This window comes from Centroberyx affinis, unplaced genomic scaffold, assembly GCF_046629955.1.
Source record: "Centroberyx affinis isolate AG114_WGS23_722 - 3 ecotype Tasmania unplaced genomic scaffold, CSIRO-AGI_Caff_v1 ptg005091l_1, whole genome shotgun sequence".
Taxonomy (NCBI): Eukaryota; Metazoa; Chordata; class Actinopteri; order Beryciformes; family Berycidae; genus Centroberyx; species Centroberyx affinis.
The window spans coordinates 407,054-426,208 of record NW_027282520.1 but is presented as its reverse complement, the minus strand read 5'-3'; the positions used below and the strand labels follow the sequence as shown (position 1 = coordinate 426,208).

General features: G+C 41.9%; 2 protein-coding genes across 2 annotated transcripts in view; one reads left to right on the top strand and one right to left on the bottom strand.

The window, feature by feature from the left end:
• LOC139666699 (collectin-12-like) overlaps positions 1–7,156 on the bottom strand; it is a 37,243-nt gene extending 30,087 nt beyond the window's left edge. Inside the window, 2 exon segments of the mRNA XM_071546011.1 lie at positions 3,896–3,946; positions 6,761–7,156. Of these exon segments, the coding sequence (XP_071402112.1) occupies positions 3,896–3,946; positions 6,761–6,767 (58 nt within the window). The 5' untranslated portion in view covers positions 6,768–7,156.
• A 4,007-nt stretch (positions 7,157–11,163) lies between these two features.
• Positions 11,164–17,254, top strand: clul1 (clusterin-like 1 (retinal)). Its single transcript, XM_071546030.1, has 9 exons — positions 11,164–11,182; positions 12,679–12,820; positions 13,210–13,358; positions 13,657–13,827; positions 14,660–15,098; positions 15,524–15,661; positions 15,745–15,959; positions 16,765–16,943; positions 17,117–17,254. The coding sequence occupies exons 2-9, from the start codon at positions 12,718–12,720 to the stop codon at positions 17,130–17,132; spliced, it is 1,410 nt and encodes a 469-aa protein (XP_071402131.1). The 5' UTR covers positions 11,164–11,182; positions 12,679–12,717; the 3' UTR covers positions 17,133–17,254.
• Positions 17,255–19,155: the final 1,901 nt, after the last annotated feature.

The following is a 19,155-nucleotide window of genomic DNA, read 5'->3' as shown; positions in this document are numbered from 1 at the left end:
AACGTGTCTCTTGGGGACACGTAGCGCGGAGCGGGCGGTGTAGAGAAGTATGGTGAGGTGGTTAGGCCGATCTCGGTCAAAACAATTATGACTATATATAACCACTGACTGACAGCGGCTCCACTGCAACTCCAGAACTGTCATGTTTCATAAGTCGAACCCATTTGCAGTGACATGTTGAGTTAATAGGAGCCCTTTCTCTAATGCCTGCAACCATTTTCCCACTTATTCATCTGATAACTGCCTGGCTGCTAGCCAGACAAGGTGGACTTTAACAGCAGCTGGAACACATCTCGATATCCACGCTTGATAACAGCAGGAAAAATCCACATGCTGTGCTTAGGTTCGAGAACTAGAGATGTAACGAAAGTTTGTGAAATGAAAGTTCACGAAAATTTGCCGATATGCATCACAGACTTGAAAAATGTTTTGTGATTTCAGCTGCTGTCTAATATCTAAGAGATCAGGATAGTCTTTTCTTTTTTGGATTGTTTGAACACCAAGTTTTAACTTGGGTCATCGCACCAGCTGAACTCACTGCTGTGTAGACGCAGTAGGAGACAACCGACAAGATGCACTCAGGCGAGACTGAAATTGAGGACGCTCTGTCAAGTTTTAAGTCTGCTGGCTGGGTTTCCAGTTAAGGAAGAAAACAGCAACAAGACAACTGACATAACAAAGACTCCAACAATCAGACTGTTTGTTTTCCCTCTGTGTTTTCAGTCACAACTGTCTTCAGATTCATTCAGTATCATGTATCGAACCGAACCGTTAGCTGCATGTTGATAACCTATAGCGCTGACTTGCACCCAGCCTTCACTGACAGTCCCCTATGTGCTAGCATGTCTCTGCCATGTGGCGAGATGTGCTGCCAAGGGCCTTATTCTTATCACCATCTGCACTTCAGCCGTTATCAGCAGTATTAAGTCAAGGGTTAAACAAAGGAGCGCAGGGGCCCATTCAGCCGACCTGCGGTTGACCTGAGCCAGTCCCCCCACTAATGCTCTCAGCAGAAACCCTCATGGCATGCTCCCCCCCCCCCCAACCCACAGACACAGTGATTTGTGCGCTGTCTGGGATGCATATCCCCGCCTGCCTGTCATTGGTCAAGCTTGGATTGACCCACCTTTCTTCTGACCAGTCACAGACTATTCCACTGCAAGAGGCAAACTGTGCAGGTCTGGGAAAAGATCAACAACAAATCCACTCCTGTGGATTTGGCAGTACTCTGTGTTGGACAAAGTGTTGTTTTATCTGACTTCGTCTATCCTTTTGTTACCCTGTTGTTCTTTTTTTCTTTCCAATTCTTTTTCTGTCCCATTTGTAATCCTTTCAAGTTTTCTCCCACTCTTCTCCTCCCACTCACTCCAGTCTTTATTGAAAACACGAGTGAGTAATCTTTCATTAGGACGACAGAGCACAAACTGCATGCATGCACACCCTGGGGGAGGGGGAGGGGGAGGTGGGGGGGTGTTGTAATAAGCAGGCATTTTGAAAACATTCTTTTCTGGTAATAAAGTCCCCGTAAATTAAAACCACTTGCTGTTTTGCCCCCAAAAGTAAGTCGGGCAAGGAATGCAACTCCTCAGCTGAAAATAAAACTGTTGACAAACGTTTCCCCCTCCAATTAAAAAAAAGAAAAGCAGATTAAAAATAAGCACTGAGAAATGCTCTTGAGCAATGAGTTAATAAGGTGAACACCCACTTACTATTTAAAACAGTGGTGGGGGTCCTCAGCACTTTTTTCCCCTCCTCTCATTCATAAACATTCATGATCAAATAAACCTCAATCTATTTTTGGGCTCAGTTCAAAACAAACATGGAGAAATGAGTCGTATTGTATAACTTCCCTCATGGTTTCTTTTACCATCTCTCCCCGTCCGTACAAGACGTCATCAGAGCTGGTTGTATAAGCACTTAAAGGCTTTTCAGATCGTAGCAGAGAAGTGAGAGAGAGAGAGAGAGAACAGTTTGGTACAAGATGGTACAGCATGTCCTCGAGCCCCCCGTTAAAACACATTCAGCCTTCCTGTCTCTGAACCGAGAGAAAGCGGTTGCAAAAAAATAAATAAATCTTTTTTTTTTTTTTAATCCTTGACATCTCCATTTGAGGTTGTATTCTGAGGGGCCACTTTCCCCTTTTCGGGTGCCCCTCCCACCTCCTCTCCTTGACGTATTGCTGACACAGCACAGCCCAGGCAAGGACCCCCAAGCCCCATGATAACCACTCTCTCTCTCGACTGATATAACCCCCACAGCACACGCACTCTCTCTCTCTCTCTCTCTCTCTCTCTCTCTCTCTCTCTCTCTCTTTCTCTCTCTCTCTCCCTCTCTCTCTGGACTCCACAGGGTATATAGGCTTGCACTGAATAAACTTCCAGTATGGATACAGGAAGCGGCTCAGCAACTTCTCAGGTTTGGACATAATCTCAGAGGGATAATAGACCTCTCGTGGCAAGCAGATGTCGAACTCAGTCAAAGACGCCATTTCTCTCCTCTCTCTCTCTCCCTCCTCACAGAAGGAATATTAAAAGCCAGGCAAGGTGCCGCTTGGCCAATCGGTTAATTCTGCTCATTTGTATGCGAGTATGTGTGAGAACTGAACCACCATGGCTAGATGTTGGTTGTGACTGGAGAATGCTGGCTTCTCCCTGAAAAACTCCCACTGAGGTGTCCTTGAGCAAAGCTCCCAGGTGTGAATATGTGTAACTGTATGAGTGTGAAGTAGGTTATAGCTGAAAGAGTACATGATCAGTAAATCTTCCCTTCTTCCAATTAGGTTTTTACAAACGGATGTCTAATGTCAGGGGGTCACACATTTTGTCATGCTTGTAAAGAGCTTTGGTTTTGGCGAAATGGGAACTCTCCTGTTCTTGTAAAGGGAGTTGAATCAACAAACACACATCCAAACACACACACACACACGCACACACACATACGTATGCATACACACACATACACACACGCCATAAATGTCTACATTATACAAACCCATCCTCTCACCTCATAGTGGGTCAATGAGGTGTTAGGCAAGCAGTCAGAGGTGTGCACATGTGTAAACTGATCGCGATGACACACAATGTGAACTACTACTGCACTCACACTCACTGACATATGACTGCTGAGCGCCGGGATGACACACACACTCAAAAACACCTCTTAAACCTGAGGGACCGCTGTGACCACTTCAACCCAGAGTCTCGTAACATGATCCCTGCTCTGGGACGGAGGCAGCAGACCTCAAGCAGGAGACACTAAAACACATCACACTGAAGTTATTGTTCTGCACAGCTATGCTATCAAAAAGAAAATAAAAGAATAAAAAAAAAAACTTGAGGGGAACCATATTGGAAGTGAAGTTTTGGTTTCAGTTATTTGTGTAGGTTTGAACAGTGCCGGGTGGAATAAAACAACAGTGGGATAGTGATACGGCTGCAAAGTCCGTCCACTGGTCAGGAACACCCAGGATGCTGCGGTTTCCCTTTCCACTGCACTCTGCTGGTGTTTCAATACAGAGAAATCAAAAATGAGAGCAAAAGCCAATCTAAATAATCGCACAGGTTGGTTTCTGGGAAGCAAGGAGTGGCCAAGTTGAAAACTCAAGGACACTTGTAAGTGGGTTAGGGTCAGGGAAAATATTTAAAGAAAATATTCTGTACGAGTTAAGTCGGATATACTGAGATCATGTTGCATCACTAGATATTATTAATATACCAGATGTTCCCCAGTGAAGGTGGTCCTTCAAATTCATTGCCAGAACTCACATGATAAAGTATTTTTTATAAGTGGCATAACAACATTCAAATTATTACTGTACTTACTGTAACTATTATTGTACTTACTGACAAAGGAAAATGGATTCCTGTCTACACAAAGAAAGTGACTGAGTACTCACCAAACCTCTTATAGCCAAAGGACTGCACCTCCTCCTCATCAGCAAAGTCGTCTGGAGGGAGAAGAACACAGAAATGAAGTGTGGTCTCAAGACAAAATGAGCTGAAAATGTGTCACATAATATACTTAAATGGCGTAAAATAGGTAAAAATCAGTCAGGTAGCGCATGACTAGATATTATTACTTTATAAAACCAAGGTTCTGTAATTGCTGGATGATTCAAATTCTATAATTCTCATTTATGGAACCCACAAACCTACAAATTTGATCCATTTTTCATAGCTTAATTGGCCAAACTTAATTGGTAAATACTGAAATTCTCCAGCCACATTCTTGGTACTAATTCAGAGCCACTTTTATCTCTATATTCCAACCCACTGGAGCCATTCATTGTGTTACCATGTGCTGTGCCCAGTATACTAACAAACAACAAGTAAACCCAGTGTCTCCCTCAGATTAGCTCAGCTCTTTTCCAGTAAACGCTCCGCTCTCTCTCTCTCTCTCTGTGGGGTTACTGCCATCTCCCATGGCCTTACAGGCCCTGAGTGCCGTCTCCTTTCAAGTGGCTGCCATGCCCGTGGGAAAGTACAGCGGTGACTTCAAGGAGGCTTTCTGTGTCATCATCCTTGGCCAGTGAAAATAAAGAAAGACCACATGTCCCAAAGATCTCCAGACCAAATCTCTTGCTCCATCATGCCAAAAGCGGTGAAGGGAGCAGAGGTGCGGAGAGACGGGAAGCGAGGACCCCAACAGCTACTGACGTCAAGAGGGAAGAACAGGAGGCCACCTTTTTTTTTTTTAAAAACAGGAGAACCAAGACAGTCGATGGCTGATGGGATGGCGTCTTTTCAGTGTGGTGTTACGTACTCTGGCTGTCTCCTCACGCGCCAAATATATTGTCTGGGAATTCTGGGGAATGCTTTATCGGTCCTGGCACCTGAAACCTAAAGCAATCACAGTGACTCCTCAGCAGACAACATCTCACCACAGAGAGCAGAGTGAGTTAAGAGGTGACAAGAATAATCTAAGCAGTTGTAAAAACTGAAACCAAAGTGCTTATTCATGGAACATGCCTTTCCCAAGACCTTCTTTCCTGTTTTTGTTTCCGAGCAACAAGTCTGTGTCCCATTACAACAATAATGTCACCGTAACTATGCTGGGCTTTTTGACAGCTATTCTGGGAAACAAATTTCATCATATTTTACCCAGGGGACCGAAGACTAACTGGATTCGAAAATAGATACGGAGACTGAACTCTAGTCCTATCTGGATTGTGGGATGAATATTGCAGCTATGGCCCAAGAGTGACCACATTAACGACATTGAAATACGCATTTGGCACAGCTGGACTGTTGAAATGTTTTAGAAGAATTGCTCAACAACACAAGAATAGCTCAGTGGATTACTAGAATATGTCAAACGTTTTGTGAAGATTACCACTAACTCAGTATTACAATATGCTTTCCTGCACCCTGGACCAGTTCCAAATCTTTTTAGTGTTTGTCCTCTGCTGATGTGACAACACTGCTCAGCTCCAATGAGAGTGAACAGGAAAATACGAAAAAGGTAACTGTGAGAGTCTGCAGAAGGGGATTCAAGGCATGTGAGCAAATATTCAGCTTTGGAAATGTTCACACTGCAACAAAATATTGCTGCTTGGGGCTGTAGAGGCTGCAACAAACATTCTTATTAATCCATACAAACAGCCTTCAATTGTCTCTCACTGTCAATAGAGTAGCTCCAGGATGTGGCCTGCATCTCCATCACATCACAGGTTAAAGTGTGGATTGTCAGCTTTCTCTAAAGGGAAGAGAGTTGTTCATATTCATGTTCACAAACTCTGATTGAGCTGCCCTCTGAATTCTTAAAATGAATGTTATTCTCCTGTAAAGTCAATTACTCAGAGAAAATGAGTATTCTAAGATGGACCACAAGGTGGCAGGAGCCTTGCAGTGTTTATGCACTTACAGTCCAGTCCATTGTAATAAAAGGACCAGCTTGCTGACCTATCAAGCGAGGCCTTTGTATTTGGGTTTCAGTGGCGTGTGTGATAGGCCTATTCATTTAGCAACATCCTTGAAAAAATACTGCAGTCAAAAAACATCAGTTCACCACATGGGAATCACATTTGGGCCATAAAAAGCTTGATTTAAAATTACCTAGCTGTCTTGGCCACTGACCACCACAACCCAAGCACCTTTAGGCCCATTGTATTTCATTCAGTGGTTTGAAGGGTGACATTTCAGTGGATTCTTTGTTCACACACAGACTAAAAGTCAGAGTGAGCGCAAGACATGCACAGTAAAGTACACAGTAAAGCTTTTCATGTACGGTAATTGCATAAGTCTGACTCATTATTTCCTCCAGTACTTAGATTTTTTTTAAGCCAGTACAAACTTCAGATTCACCAGGAACACGTTTATGTCCAACAGCGCACACATATTGAGACTAACTAAAAACAAATCAATTTGAACGCACAAATGACTTTATATTCTATTATTCATGCAATAAGTGACTTAAAACTTGTTTCCCTGCTCGCCAACTCGCAGTCTGGGTTATAATCATGTGTGTTTTGGTTCTATTGTGAAAAGTAGTGTAGGTTAGTGTTTGATGTGCAGAAGCGGCCAGATGCAAAACAATCCCAAACCAGAGTCCCTTAATTGAAACCAGATGTCACACGCGAAGTTGTAGCCTACGCATTCCTCACGTCTAGGACTGGAAGAAAGAGAGCAGAAAACTGGCGCATAAGCAAGAGCGATAGGAATTTATTAGCAGGCTATCGATCATGTGCCATCAACGACACGCCGGTGTGCAGTTCAGCTGTTTTTCCAGATGTCTTGTTAATCATGTCTCTTAATTAGCCTACCTTTCATTGTGTTTTACAGGACTCTACCGTTGCGAAGCTGTCGTTTGAAGTCACATCCACAGCATTGCAATGGCATTTGCTCAAAATATCCCTTGAGCGCCACTGCACCTTTGATCACCGAGTATCCCAGTATCCACTGTCCTTGGATAATAAAAGGAAAAAAAACTTCAAAGCTCCATCCGTAACTGGTAACGCTGGGGACAACCTCCTTCAGCGCAGGTAACTGCAGAGCTGCACTTCAGATGCTGCAGGGGGAGGAGGAATAAACTTTGTTGGAAGTATGGAAGTCTAAGTTGGAAAATTGCTGTTGGAATTGCAGGGGAAAAAAATATTCTCCTATTTCTGAGGCAGTCTCGAAAAGTGCTGAGGTGAGGATGTGTCTCCGTCCAGCACAGCGCGCTGGTACCCGCAGCAGTAACTGGAGAAACTCACAGAGGTGGAGAAGTAAAGTGGTCCAAACGTGAGAGGAAGTGGTGCGCCCGTAGGGCTGCTGGGGGAAACCACGTGCTCCTCACATCTGTCCGTGCGCACCGTCTGCACCCCGAGTTGCTCTGTGTGTGTATGTGTGTGTGTGTGGGTGTGTGGGTGAGTGGGTATGGGTGGAAGGGGGGTAATCGCTGCAAAATGGTGCTGAGTAAGGCTACTATGTCCTTGTCAAAATCGTAGTTTTCTTAATTGCCTTTTGGAACTGGAGCCTACTGCAGCATCAATAACGGCTTTAGTTAACACTTTATTTGCATTTACATAGCATAACATGGCCATGAAGTATTTAATAACGCATTCAGGAATAAGAAACTAACAGTTCTAACAGCTTCACTTCCTATTTGTGCAAACTCTTGAGTGCCATGATTGCACAGTCGATATCAAAATAAAAGCATTTCTGAATTATTAAGAATTAATCAACTTCGCCTAAATGAAAAACACTGTAACGGGTAAATATCATCTTTCATTAAAGTCACCAAAAAGTCGTCAAACTCCGGCCCTTTTCTTTACATACACAACTCGGCCATTAAACACCTTAAATTTGGTGTAATTTGGAGAGATAATATGGGATTAATCAAGGATGGTCGAACAACTATTTTTGCTAGAAGGAGTTTGGGAGCATTCTCTATTTTCCCTCAAATTGAATGCCACAATGGTTGAAGAGTTGAGGGGGCAGCCCAGGTAAAGTATGATAAAAGCCCTTGGTAAAATATGTTGAGTCAATCTTCAGCTACATCAAATTAGATTAGAATTTTTATGAGGAACTTTTATCTCGAAATTATCCCCGTGAACGGTTTAATAAAGGATACATGGATATCTAATGAGGTCTTCAGTGTTAATCATACGTGAAACTGTTATGCAACATGTCCCAAATCTTTTACATGTCTTACACATTATTTTGTGACATCAATTTAGAAAATGTAGAGAAACTCAGAGTTTGAGAGGCCTGCACATCTCTTCAGATAGGCTAATACAGATGGAATGATGTACAGTTGCTATGCTCAGTGTCAGTCTACCAAAAAGGAAGTATTGGCATGTGCCCACAGAAAACAATATGATTACTATGAGGGCATTTTTAAACATTGACAGATGGGCTTTATCCCAGAAAAACTCACTGCTTGTGCCAAATCTCAAGTATATTTATTCTCAACATCTGCTGTTAGCTAAGTGAGCATAAAGTTTGCTAAAATACAAATTTATCTTCATGCAATTTACAGGTTACAAGCTGTTTACCAAAAATAACAATTACTCATTCTAGTGCTGGTTCCAATCAACCACCATTTCTCACACATTTGTTCCTCAACTTTCTAGCACTTTCCTTATCATCTTTCATACTGAACAATGTCTATATCTGCACAATCCCCTTTGACCTTTTTGTGGAATGAGCTACTGTACTAATGCCCTGACAGATGTGTAACGCTCCCTCAAACAAAACACAACAAGGCCTTCAACCCAGTGGTTCCCAGTCCATAACTTCTTCACCAATGGTCTCAGGACCCTGTAAAGCAGCTTATCCCCTGCACCTGTTTATCTCTTCAGTCCAGAACCCCGCGCTTTGATCATTACTGCGACCTGACACATGAGCACATCATGAGCCTGTTAAATGGACCTGCTGCAACACCTTGAAGGAGTTTATAAAGCCCTCTAAAAACACAGACATGGACTTTCATCCAGAGACCCGGGGGAGATGTGTGAACATCAGATGAACAAAAATTACTTGAAGCAGAGATGATTTTTGAAGACCAAACACCAACCATTTCCCCTCCTGAATATCAGCCTCTAGAGTATGAATTCATTATTCCATAAATGATTGCATCTATTTGCATGCATGCATCTCACACTACCAGCTATGAAAGAGACCTTTTTTTATGGTTTACCATTTGAAGCCTAGGTCAACCATGGGGGAACATGGGAAGAACTCATCTCCTGGTAGTCTTATAGGAACCAGGTGTTGAGGGGGTCAGCAGGGCTGGGGACTGGGGTATAGCACTGGCTGTTTCTGATTATTATCCAGAGAGGACCCTATTTTCTGGGTCACAGCATGCAAAGAGGGCACATTTTTAGCGGGAGCTGGGGCACCAATGAAGAGATGGGGACAGAGGAACCCTTTCACCCCGCGGCCTTCACATTCCATTAGTAGTGGTAGAGATGCTAAACATGGAGCTTCCTACCGAGAGGAATGTTACTCTGGGTTGACAGTTTTGCATCTGGTTATACATCTGAGAATAGGTGGTGATGATTTATACTTGGCAGGTTGAAGATACCTGGGAAGATATAAATCACCTCACAATAAGTGTTCATGTGCATTTTTGATCGAGGGGTGACTCAGTACAAGTAACACCTTATGATGGGAGGATCCAGGCTATGGTCCGAGCGTTATGGGTTTTTGAAAGCCCGATATTTAAATCGCCGTAGTCAATCATTTGGCATAAAAATTTGACCATTTTCATGCCAAAAAGTATTCAGTGTCTCCCCAATAATTGTTTTTCCTGGCAGGGCGGAAAGCTTTCTGAAACAGTATTTAGACCATCATGTGACACTAAAACTCTCCACTGATACTCATACTATTGAAGTTCTTTTAGATGGGCTTGCATCTCTTTAAGGCAAGGTGACTCATCACCTAGTCAGTGGTAGGGGAAACTCTGGGATGCATTAAGGCCTTTAAATGAATAATTAATTTACAAAAAAACATAATTGAACTATTAAATGAATAAATAAAATGTGGCTAGAAAATAACATTTCGTCGCAGATTTTACAGACAAGTCAAGGACAAACCTCCATCATATCAGAACATGATTGGCTGATATCCTATATTTTTGAAAGAGGCCAATATCTGCGCAATATATTGGCAAATAGATGTATCAGTCTAACCCTAATCCGAGCCTACCTACATGTGATGTTTTACTCTGTTTCAATTTTAGTGGTTGAGTCCTTTACACACAAAGTGTTCATCATTAAAACTCATATGACAGCACGCATAAAGAAATTCATTTACATATGTAGTACGTAGTATTGATTCCACACTGACAAATTCATAAATCACTGAAACACCAAATGTCATAAAATACAAAGAACAACACACAATCAGGCCACTGCTTCTGTGTAGGATGCAGGATTGTGCTTTCTACATGTATTGCATTACTTATGGTATTTCAGTGATCAAAGGATTTCCCACTGTGGGATCATTAAAGTATTGATGTCAGTGCACTCAAAGTGCCCAGCCCACATGGTCTTACAAGACACATCCATATATCATGTTGCAATATGTGTGTTTAACAAACATATTCCTAAACAAACTCAGGTCACACAAAGTATAGTGCCTTTTCACCCAGGTTTTACACACAGTTTGCCATAGAATCCACCACATGTCAAGTCTTTCATAATTGTTTAACCAAATGAAATTTAGCAGAAATAGAAATCATTTAACTATAAAACACACTTCTCAAACTCATCATATAAAGGACAATAAGATATAAATTAAATTTCATAAAATTTCTCCAAAATCATATAACAGACTTCTGACCTTGTGTACCACTGAACCTTTCTGTTTCTAAATGATAATGTACCTGACCTTAACTCTGCATAGAGTGAGGTTTGGCTTCTGGACTAATCTTGTGTGACATGCAGCAGTACTACTATTACCATAGAACCTCCTTGCTATTAACACATATAAAATCAATATTCACTGTATATGCTCATACTGTATGTCTGACATGACTAAGTAATCTCTGTGACCTCTTATGCAAAACAAAGGTCTGTGGCAGTGTGTTGTTACTGATGGATTAGTGTGCATCACCATCGGGCAAAGACTGTAATAGGATAAGGCTTGAGTGGAAAGAGCACAAATAGACCTGGACAGGTAAAGATAACCAGGCAGCCGCCGTCCACACAGCACTTTGTTTCTCCTACCAGTGGAGAAGCACCTTCAGTCTTCCACTGGTGAGTTATCTTGCTTTTTCTGATTTCATTTTAGATTTTGTTTATTTATTTCTTCATATCAAGATGTACTTTTACAACAGGATGACACTATAGGGAATATTTGTTCCTTAGGGAAATTTTAATCATAGAACTGCACATTCTGTTGGTTTGATTCTTTAAAATGATATTGCTTATCAGAGTGTGATTGTAGTCAACAGAACATATCAGCTTCAGCATGGTTTGTGCCTATTTTAACTTATTTGTAATTTATATTTAAATATTTATGAATTAGTTATAGAGCTCTTTGTCCTGTCTTAGTAACAATGCCTGTTAGAAACTCCAACTAGAGATGTTGCCACCAAGGATACAGTAGAGCTCATTAATTGTATCGGCAACTTAAACCCCTAATGAAATAAGACTGAATTGAGTACATCCCCATTTACTGTAAATCCCTAGTACATGCCAAATTGTGTAACTCCACGCATGGCTGAACTGGGGCAGTGCCTCCAATGAAGTGAGGCAGGCGAGGGTAGCTTGATGCAGTTAAATGTCTGGTTAGTTTACATTAGTCAAGGTTGTGTGTGTATTTTCTGTGACTTGATGGAGCAAGACCTCTGACGAGTCACTCCTGGCACAGCAGATGGTCCAGACACAAAGCCTGCCAACTTTTCAAGCTGAGGTGGGCTCTTTAATGCGCCTTGCTAGGTGCTTCGCCCCCTACTGTTAACCTCTTAATGGTATATCTCAAAGTAAACAACCAAGGGCAAAGTTGCTGTCACTCAGTCTAACGAATAAAACGGGTACACAGGTGTGTACAGTAGAAGGAAAGAGAGTGGTCTTATACTGCAGTGTGGGAAGACAGTCATGTTATTTTGGATAATTAAAAAATCTTAGGATCCAACTTGTCTATAAAAAAATGTCAGTTTGTAAAAATGTAAGTCAGTTACCTGATACCCATCAAACTTCCCTTGGAAACAATGGAAACGTGTTTTTAATCTCAGAATATAAACTTCTAGCTGTGTGTAGAGCATCATTGTGACGATTGTTGCAGATTACTGTGCTGATTATTGAAGATTATTGCAGATACACTGCTAAAGGTTTTTGTGGAAACAAATCTCTTTAATCTAAGATGGACAGATATGATACTTGAATATAAACCAAGTAGCCAACTGTATTAGGAGTCCCTGGCCCGGTTATTATCTGTCTACTGTGAACTTGACTGTGTTTTTGTCTGCGTTTCAGATGTATAGCACCACCAAGTGGCAGCCCTACTTATGACCATGTGTTGTTGATGTTTACTCACTCATGCTCAAGCTCAAATCCTATTAGCTTTCTGGATCAGGCTAAATAGCACATGCTGTTTATTTTCTTTATTTGAACATGTGTTTATGTGTGCACGCAGATGCATACACATTTGTATGGGTGTTTCTGTGTGCACACAAATCACATGTCCATCTGCCTGTGTCAGTTTTACCCATAACCAGAGGAAATGATGCACACCTGTCATATCCTTTCAGATTGAGTTTTTCTCTCCAAGACTGAGGCTGAGATCAAGGATGAAGATCCTGCTTGGTTTGGCTGTTCTGGTGGCGACACTGGCCGTCCTTCATTCTGCTCCTGAGGAGGAATCCAAAGACATCTCAGCGGACACCTTAAAGCGTGAGTTGGCACAGGGACATCTGAATCTCTCTTAAATGACCTAGCATCAGTGCCTGGGAGATATTTGGCCCTATTCTTCCCATATACTCTACTTGAATGTTTATGTCATGGAGCCTCTAGCCTTCTGCCTCTATATACTATACACATGTCTGTACTATAGATAAATCATGCTTTATACTGCTGTTAATTTGATTGTTTTATTCAGTTTATTTTATGCCAGTTTGTAATTTTGTTACCAAAGCTATACATCTTATATTTGAGAAATTAATGATTTATTTCATGACTAATTACCATATTACTCACAAATACTATGTTTGATACCTTGCCATCACGGTGATTAGTTCTATAAGCACACAGTGTTAAGCTTTTCTCTGCCTTTTCTCTTTCAGAGTTGTCCCTGGATGGAGAGAAGCTGGTGGACGAGGAAGTGAGGAGAGCTCTGTACGGGGTGAAGCAGATGAAGGAGGTGATGACGAGGAACGAGCAGAAGCACGAGCACCTCATGAAGTCCCTCAGACACAGCAGCGACAAGAAGAAGGTCAGGCATAACGTTAACTCAACACTGACTCAACATTTTATCTTCTTGGAAGTACTCTGGCACCTGTGTGTTGGTTTTGGACCATCCACTGGTGTCGTTTCAAAACAGCCCACCATATGTCTTCAGCCTGGATAAAGGCTTTTGATTGTTTTAGACTAAGCGGATATGAGCTTTATAGCTAAGAAAGAGAAAGAAATAAGGAGGGAAGGAAAGAAGGAAATCATTAATGAATCAAAGAATGAAAGAAACAAGCCAAAGAATGAAAAATAATTGCAAGTGTTTCCCTTCCTGCCACCAGGGGGCAGCCCAACTGGCTCAGGAGGTGACTGAGAAGCTGCAGGAGGCAGAGGAGCAGTGCAAGGACTCACTGCAGTCTGAGTGGGAGGAGTGCAGACCCTGCCTGGAGGACGCATGTAAGACCTTCTACACCTCCACCTGCCGCAGGGGCTTCGCTACTTTCCATGCCAAGGTACAGAAACTGCAGCTCCAACCTCGACTTTTCCTGCTCTTACTTCCAAACTCTTGTAACTATGCTGTCTATAATAACATATGTGGTATGGTTATGACTTTAAGAGTTCAGAGTTCAGTACCTCATTGCCATCTCAACTTAGTTGATTGGGGTTTGCTTTGGCAGGCTCACTTAAAACAGACAGAGAGGGACAAGAATGGTTAAAATGAACCACAAGATGTAAAACACTTAGAACACAAAGTAAGACATATGGTAGGAGCAATAAAATACCATAAAACAAAATAAAATACCACAACTAAAATACCATAAACTAAGAAACCTTACCCTTTTGGAATCAAACCCCAAACCCTGGTGCTGTTGGTGCCATCTTCTCCCTATTGAGCTACACAAGACCTGTCAGCCAGTCTGCCTGTCAGTTAAATTGTTCATTAGGACAACTTTAAGAGAACTGCAAAAAGTTAGAGGGAATACCAAATTAGAGAGCACCAAGCACTCTCTCTTGTTGATACACCGGTGGGTTTCAATCATTTGCCGTCGTGACCCAAGAGTATGCAGGTGTTCATTCCAGCCAAACACTACAGCAGCAGATTTCACTGATTAATTACCCTCTCATCTGTGTTAATGACTGAAATCAGCTGCTGTTTGCTTGGAATGAAAACCTGCATTCTCTTGAAACACAGTGGCTCATGATTGAAAATGACTGTGCTAATCTAAATCTAAACCCTCGGGGTGTGCAACAACCAGATCTTCTTCTGCAATCACTAATTTTCCTTCAGATAGTATAGGTCTAAGCACAATTATTCAACAAAATGTCTTTCTTTACTTTACATAGGTAGAGAACTTCTTCCACAGAGTGTCCAGGCGCTTTGGCCCCCGCGAGCCTCCCATGGAAGCGGGTGATGTCCTGGTGAACCAGAGCCCCGACAATCCAGACATGGAGGTGATCCGCATCGAGGATTCCTTCAACCGCCTGATGAGCAAGGTGGGCACCCTGGTGAACCGCAGCATTGTCCTGGTCTCCAAGATGAGAAGCAGGCTTGACAAAGTCCTCCAGAGGGCCTTCCTCAACAAGACTGACGAGCTGGCGGAGGAGAGCACCTCTGACCCCTTCGACCCGGCCCGCGACTCAGGCTTCCTGCAGGGTGTGGGCTTGGAGGAGGTGCTGGACTCTTTCTTTGACTTTGGGAAGAGCGTGGTGGAGGAGTTTGGAGCCGTGGTGACTGAGGTGTTTGATGACATCCATGAGGCAGTGGAGGAGGAGAAGAAGAAAGGTAGTGGGGGCTTCAGAAGATAATTTGGATTAGATACAGTGGTTTTCAACCATGTGCCATCGAGGTCCAAGCGTCTGCAGGTTTTCATTCCAACCAAACACTACAGCAGCTGATTTCACTGATTAGTTCCTCCTGTCTGGTTTAAGGTGTGGTAATCAAGCCAATTGTGATTGGTTCAAATGAAAACCTGCAAAGTCTTGGGCTTCGATGGCACATGGTCGAGAACCACTGAATAGAGATTGTAACATAATTTATGTTCACAACCTGCCAAATAACATAAATGTCAGAACTTGTATTTGTAAGAGAGATGTTTACATACTGCTTTTCATGACTGTGGATACCAGAAAGATCTAAATAAGATACAATCAACAAAACACCAAATCTTACTGGGCAACACTGATCGTAGTTCTTTCTGTTTGGTGCAGTGAGGGAAAGTTTCCCCCGTTTCCTGCAGAACAGGAAGCTGTGCAGAGACCTTCGCAGACAGAGCTCAGAGTGCTGGCAGCTACAGAACCAGTGTGAGGCCTGCCAGGGGGCCCTGCTCTCAGGTGAAGCACCCCCACGTTCCACAGGGGACAGCTTGTGATTATGTAACACATATATACTCACATATACTGATATCTGACCACTCTTCTTCTGTCCCCAGAGTGCCCCAGCGTGCGTGAGCTGCACGTGGAGCTGGATGAGGTTTCCCAGCTGCTGGATGTGTCCAAAGAGCAGTACGAAGAGATCCTGTCGATTGTCCAGCGCCACACTGACGAAACGGTCAACTGGCTCAGCAACATGGCTGCCGAATTCAGCTGGGTGGCTGAGGTTGTGGGCAACAACAGCACTCCTGAACATGTCTTCCGGATCATCACGGTGAGCAGGACGAGGAGGGGTGAAGGTGAAGGAATGAAAGGACAGAGCAACACAGAAACAGACAAGGATGTGGCAGAGAAATCTTTCACGTTGTGTAGATAAATTCATATAGTCATGTTGATGTTGTTGAATATTATTTTTTATGATTAACACTCAAATTGCAATTTCAGATAAAACTAGGGCTGTAGTCAAGACCACTAATATTCGAGTCAAAGTCAATTCCAAGACCAGCTCCAAAGGGTTCGAGACCAAGTCAAGACTGAGACGACCTGAGCAAATCGAGTCCTATCTAAGACCAGATCTAAAATAGGCAATTAACAGTGTATGTGGCTTTCCGAATGCAAAAATAAAGTTTAGTTTTCTTAAGGATCAGCAGAGATCTAGATCTATCTGCAGGAGCTCTTTACTAAACCCTTCAACACCCAACTGATTAATGCATAGGATTTTGAGGTGGACCAGATAGAGAAAAACACGCCTTTGAAAATGTTTAGATAGGTGGGAAAAAGTCAGGTTAACATCCAATAGTGGCTGAGACCAAGATAAATTTGAGTCAGAATAGACACAAGACCAAGACAAGTCCAAGACTGGAGACTGGATTCAAGTTCTACAGTGCTAGATAAAACAAATGCAAATACAAACAAATACAATAAGAGCTGTAATAAATTCATTTGTAATGAACTGCACAAATAAAAAAGGCAAAAAAGAAATAAACGTTAGCGAAACTGGGGAAATGAGGACTTTGATGATGTGGGATAATGATGATGACAAGGAGGTAAAATATGACGATGCTTCTCCCACTCCCCAGGTGGTGCCAAAGAGCCGCGATGGAGACAGTGAATCTGTGACTGAGACCAAGGTGGAGGTGAACATCCTGAACTCCACCCCCCTCATCCTCTCTGTCCCCGGGGAGCTGGAGCTGCAGGACCCAGCCTTCATCCAGTATGTGGCCCAGGAGGCTCTGGGCAAGTACAAGGAGATGGTCAGGTGAGAACTTTAACTTACAGGTTTTTGGGTGTTCTGCTGGATTGCATTGTATCATGCACTTGTGGTAGCGAAGTTTTGAATTTGACCCATGATCTGTTTGCCTGTTATATTCTCAAACTTACAGTTGTACACTTTTAAATTCTAAAATAAACACACTTTTTCTTTGCTTACAGGCCTGAGGATGACTAAAACTACGGAGGGTTTCCTTCCTGGAGTGCAGTTTGTATCAACTGTCCTTAGTGAACAGACCTAGACTGTGTTCCTGTAGGTACAATGTATATTATTGACTCTTGTTGAAATGTATATACCAATTTTAATCATTGCCATTTATTAAAAGGTAAAATCAAGAAAATGTACCTCCTACATCAAATGTCAAATCATGTACATATAAAAATGCTTCCAACACAAGAAACCCTGATTCAATGAAAATAACGTCCAGCAACAAAAGTGATACGACACTGATGTGTTCCACAATAAATTATTGTGAAAAGATATTTGGCTTTATTCCTTTCTTCACAGTAATGCCATCCAGTCAGTGACACATCTCCAAGAAAAACACCACTAATTGAGACCTTTGAGTAAAACTTTTATTTTTTACTGTACAAAATCATATTAGTTTTCATCCTCAGTAATTTCATTATCATCCTCTCCACTAGTTCAAGTCCCACGTTTGGGAACAATCACATATTAGGTTCTCATGAGTAAAGCACACAAAGAAATATAAAAGAGATTTTCACATCTTTGTCCAATCCTTAGGCTTACTGAATGACAATAAGAAGAGGTTGTTTACATCTTCTCAGATCTCCCATTACATACCCGTGGACAGACAATGGATTAAAGTACCTCTAAGACCTAACTTTCACTGTACTCTTATATTCTCAATCTCCATAAAAGTACTAAAGCCCTGATCCGACCACAGACTGTGCAAGGTGTTTGTTTTGTCTGCTTCTAGTTCTTTACTGCCTTGCTCGAGAAATAATACATTATCTTTACCACTGGGAATTGATAAAGGAAAACCATGGGGGGAGCACTGGATACGCAAATGCCATTTGAGATATATTGTCCCATCAAACGCTGTTATGGGATGGCTTTGCATAGATTTACATTTTGATTTATTTCACGATGTTGGCTTTGTATAAAACTCTCTCTCCAGCAGACACAGTGCTGATAGACCTGATGGACACAGTACTAAGGACAGACATTGAAGCCATATTCACTCATGAGTTAGGATTTGACTGACAAGTAGAAGGACTTCTGCCATGATGTAAGGAAAGCAAACAGCTCTTTTGTAAACTGCAGAAAGCGATGTTAGCAAGAAAATCCTACAGTTCCCTCGACCATTCACCATGTGCCAACTCACCTACTGCAAAGTAACACTAGATGGATGTGTGAACATTCAGAGAAATATGGTAGGGAGTCATTTTTGAGGCAGAAAGAGCCACCTTTGATGAAAAGAGTTCTGTATCGAACAAGAAGAAGAATGCTAATTTCAGACACAAATGAACTCATTCTTATCATTTGAAATTTCACAGCTGAAATGTCCATTTCAAAACATTTATAAAATGTTACAGAAAAAAAGTTTTTGCCCTTGGAAATTATCAAAATACCTCTTATGATTTCAAGTTCACAAGTTAAATCCCCATTTAAAATGAAAAATAAAAAAACATAATAAATCCACATTGATTTGCCATTCAAGTCACCATATTAAAAAGAATCGTACAAATCACTTCTCACTTTTGTCAACCTGATCACACCTGCTAAAAATACATTTCTTTGCACATACACTTTTTTTTACTCTCAATACATTCTGAAATACATACTGTACATCCTTATTCATTTACTCTTCACCTTACCCATCTCCATCCAAGGTTTACAGTCACAGCACATACTTAACAATTCAACCACAGTTATTGGTCGCTTAGAAAATGTACTACCAACCTAAATAAGACCAAACTCCTGTACATACAAAAGATCTTGACTCCAATATATCAAAGACTTGGGTGTTGGAAAATAAAAGACAAAAAGGGGGAGAATTTACCATTTGAAACAAAAGTCAAAACCTGTGCAATTGCAAATGAGCCATCGGTTTGAAATGCAGCGCTTTGAGAAACTCCCTCTTGTTTTGCTCACAGTGTTCTGGCCGGTCCATATGGATTATTCTGATTAAGAGGGTTCTCAGAGCTTAGTGTACCAGAACCAATCTGCACCCTTG

What these genes read in the sequence shown, in the direction of transcription:
- clul1 (XM_071546030.1), top strand. Translation starts at nt 12,718, where the DNA reads ATGAAGATCCTGCTTGGTTTGGCTGTTCTGGTGGCGACACTGGCCGTC. An exon ending in TCGCTACTTTCCATGCCAAG is followed by an intron (nt 13,828 to 14,659) that starts GTACAGAAACTG and finishes TACTTTACATAG; the next exon opens with GTAGAGAACTTCTTCCACAG. An exon ending in CTCAGGTGAAGCACCCCCAC is followed by an intron (nt 15,662 to 15,744) that starts GTTCCACAGGGG and finishes TTCTGTCCCCAG; the next exon opens with AGTGCCCCAGCGTGCGTGAG.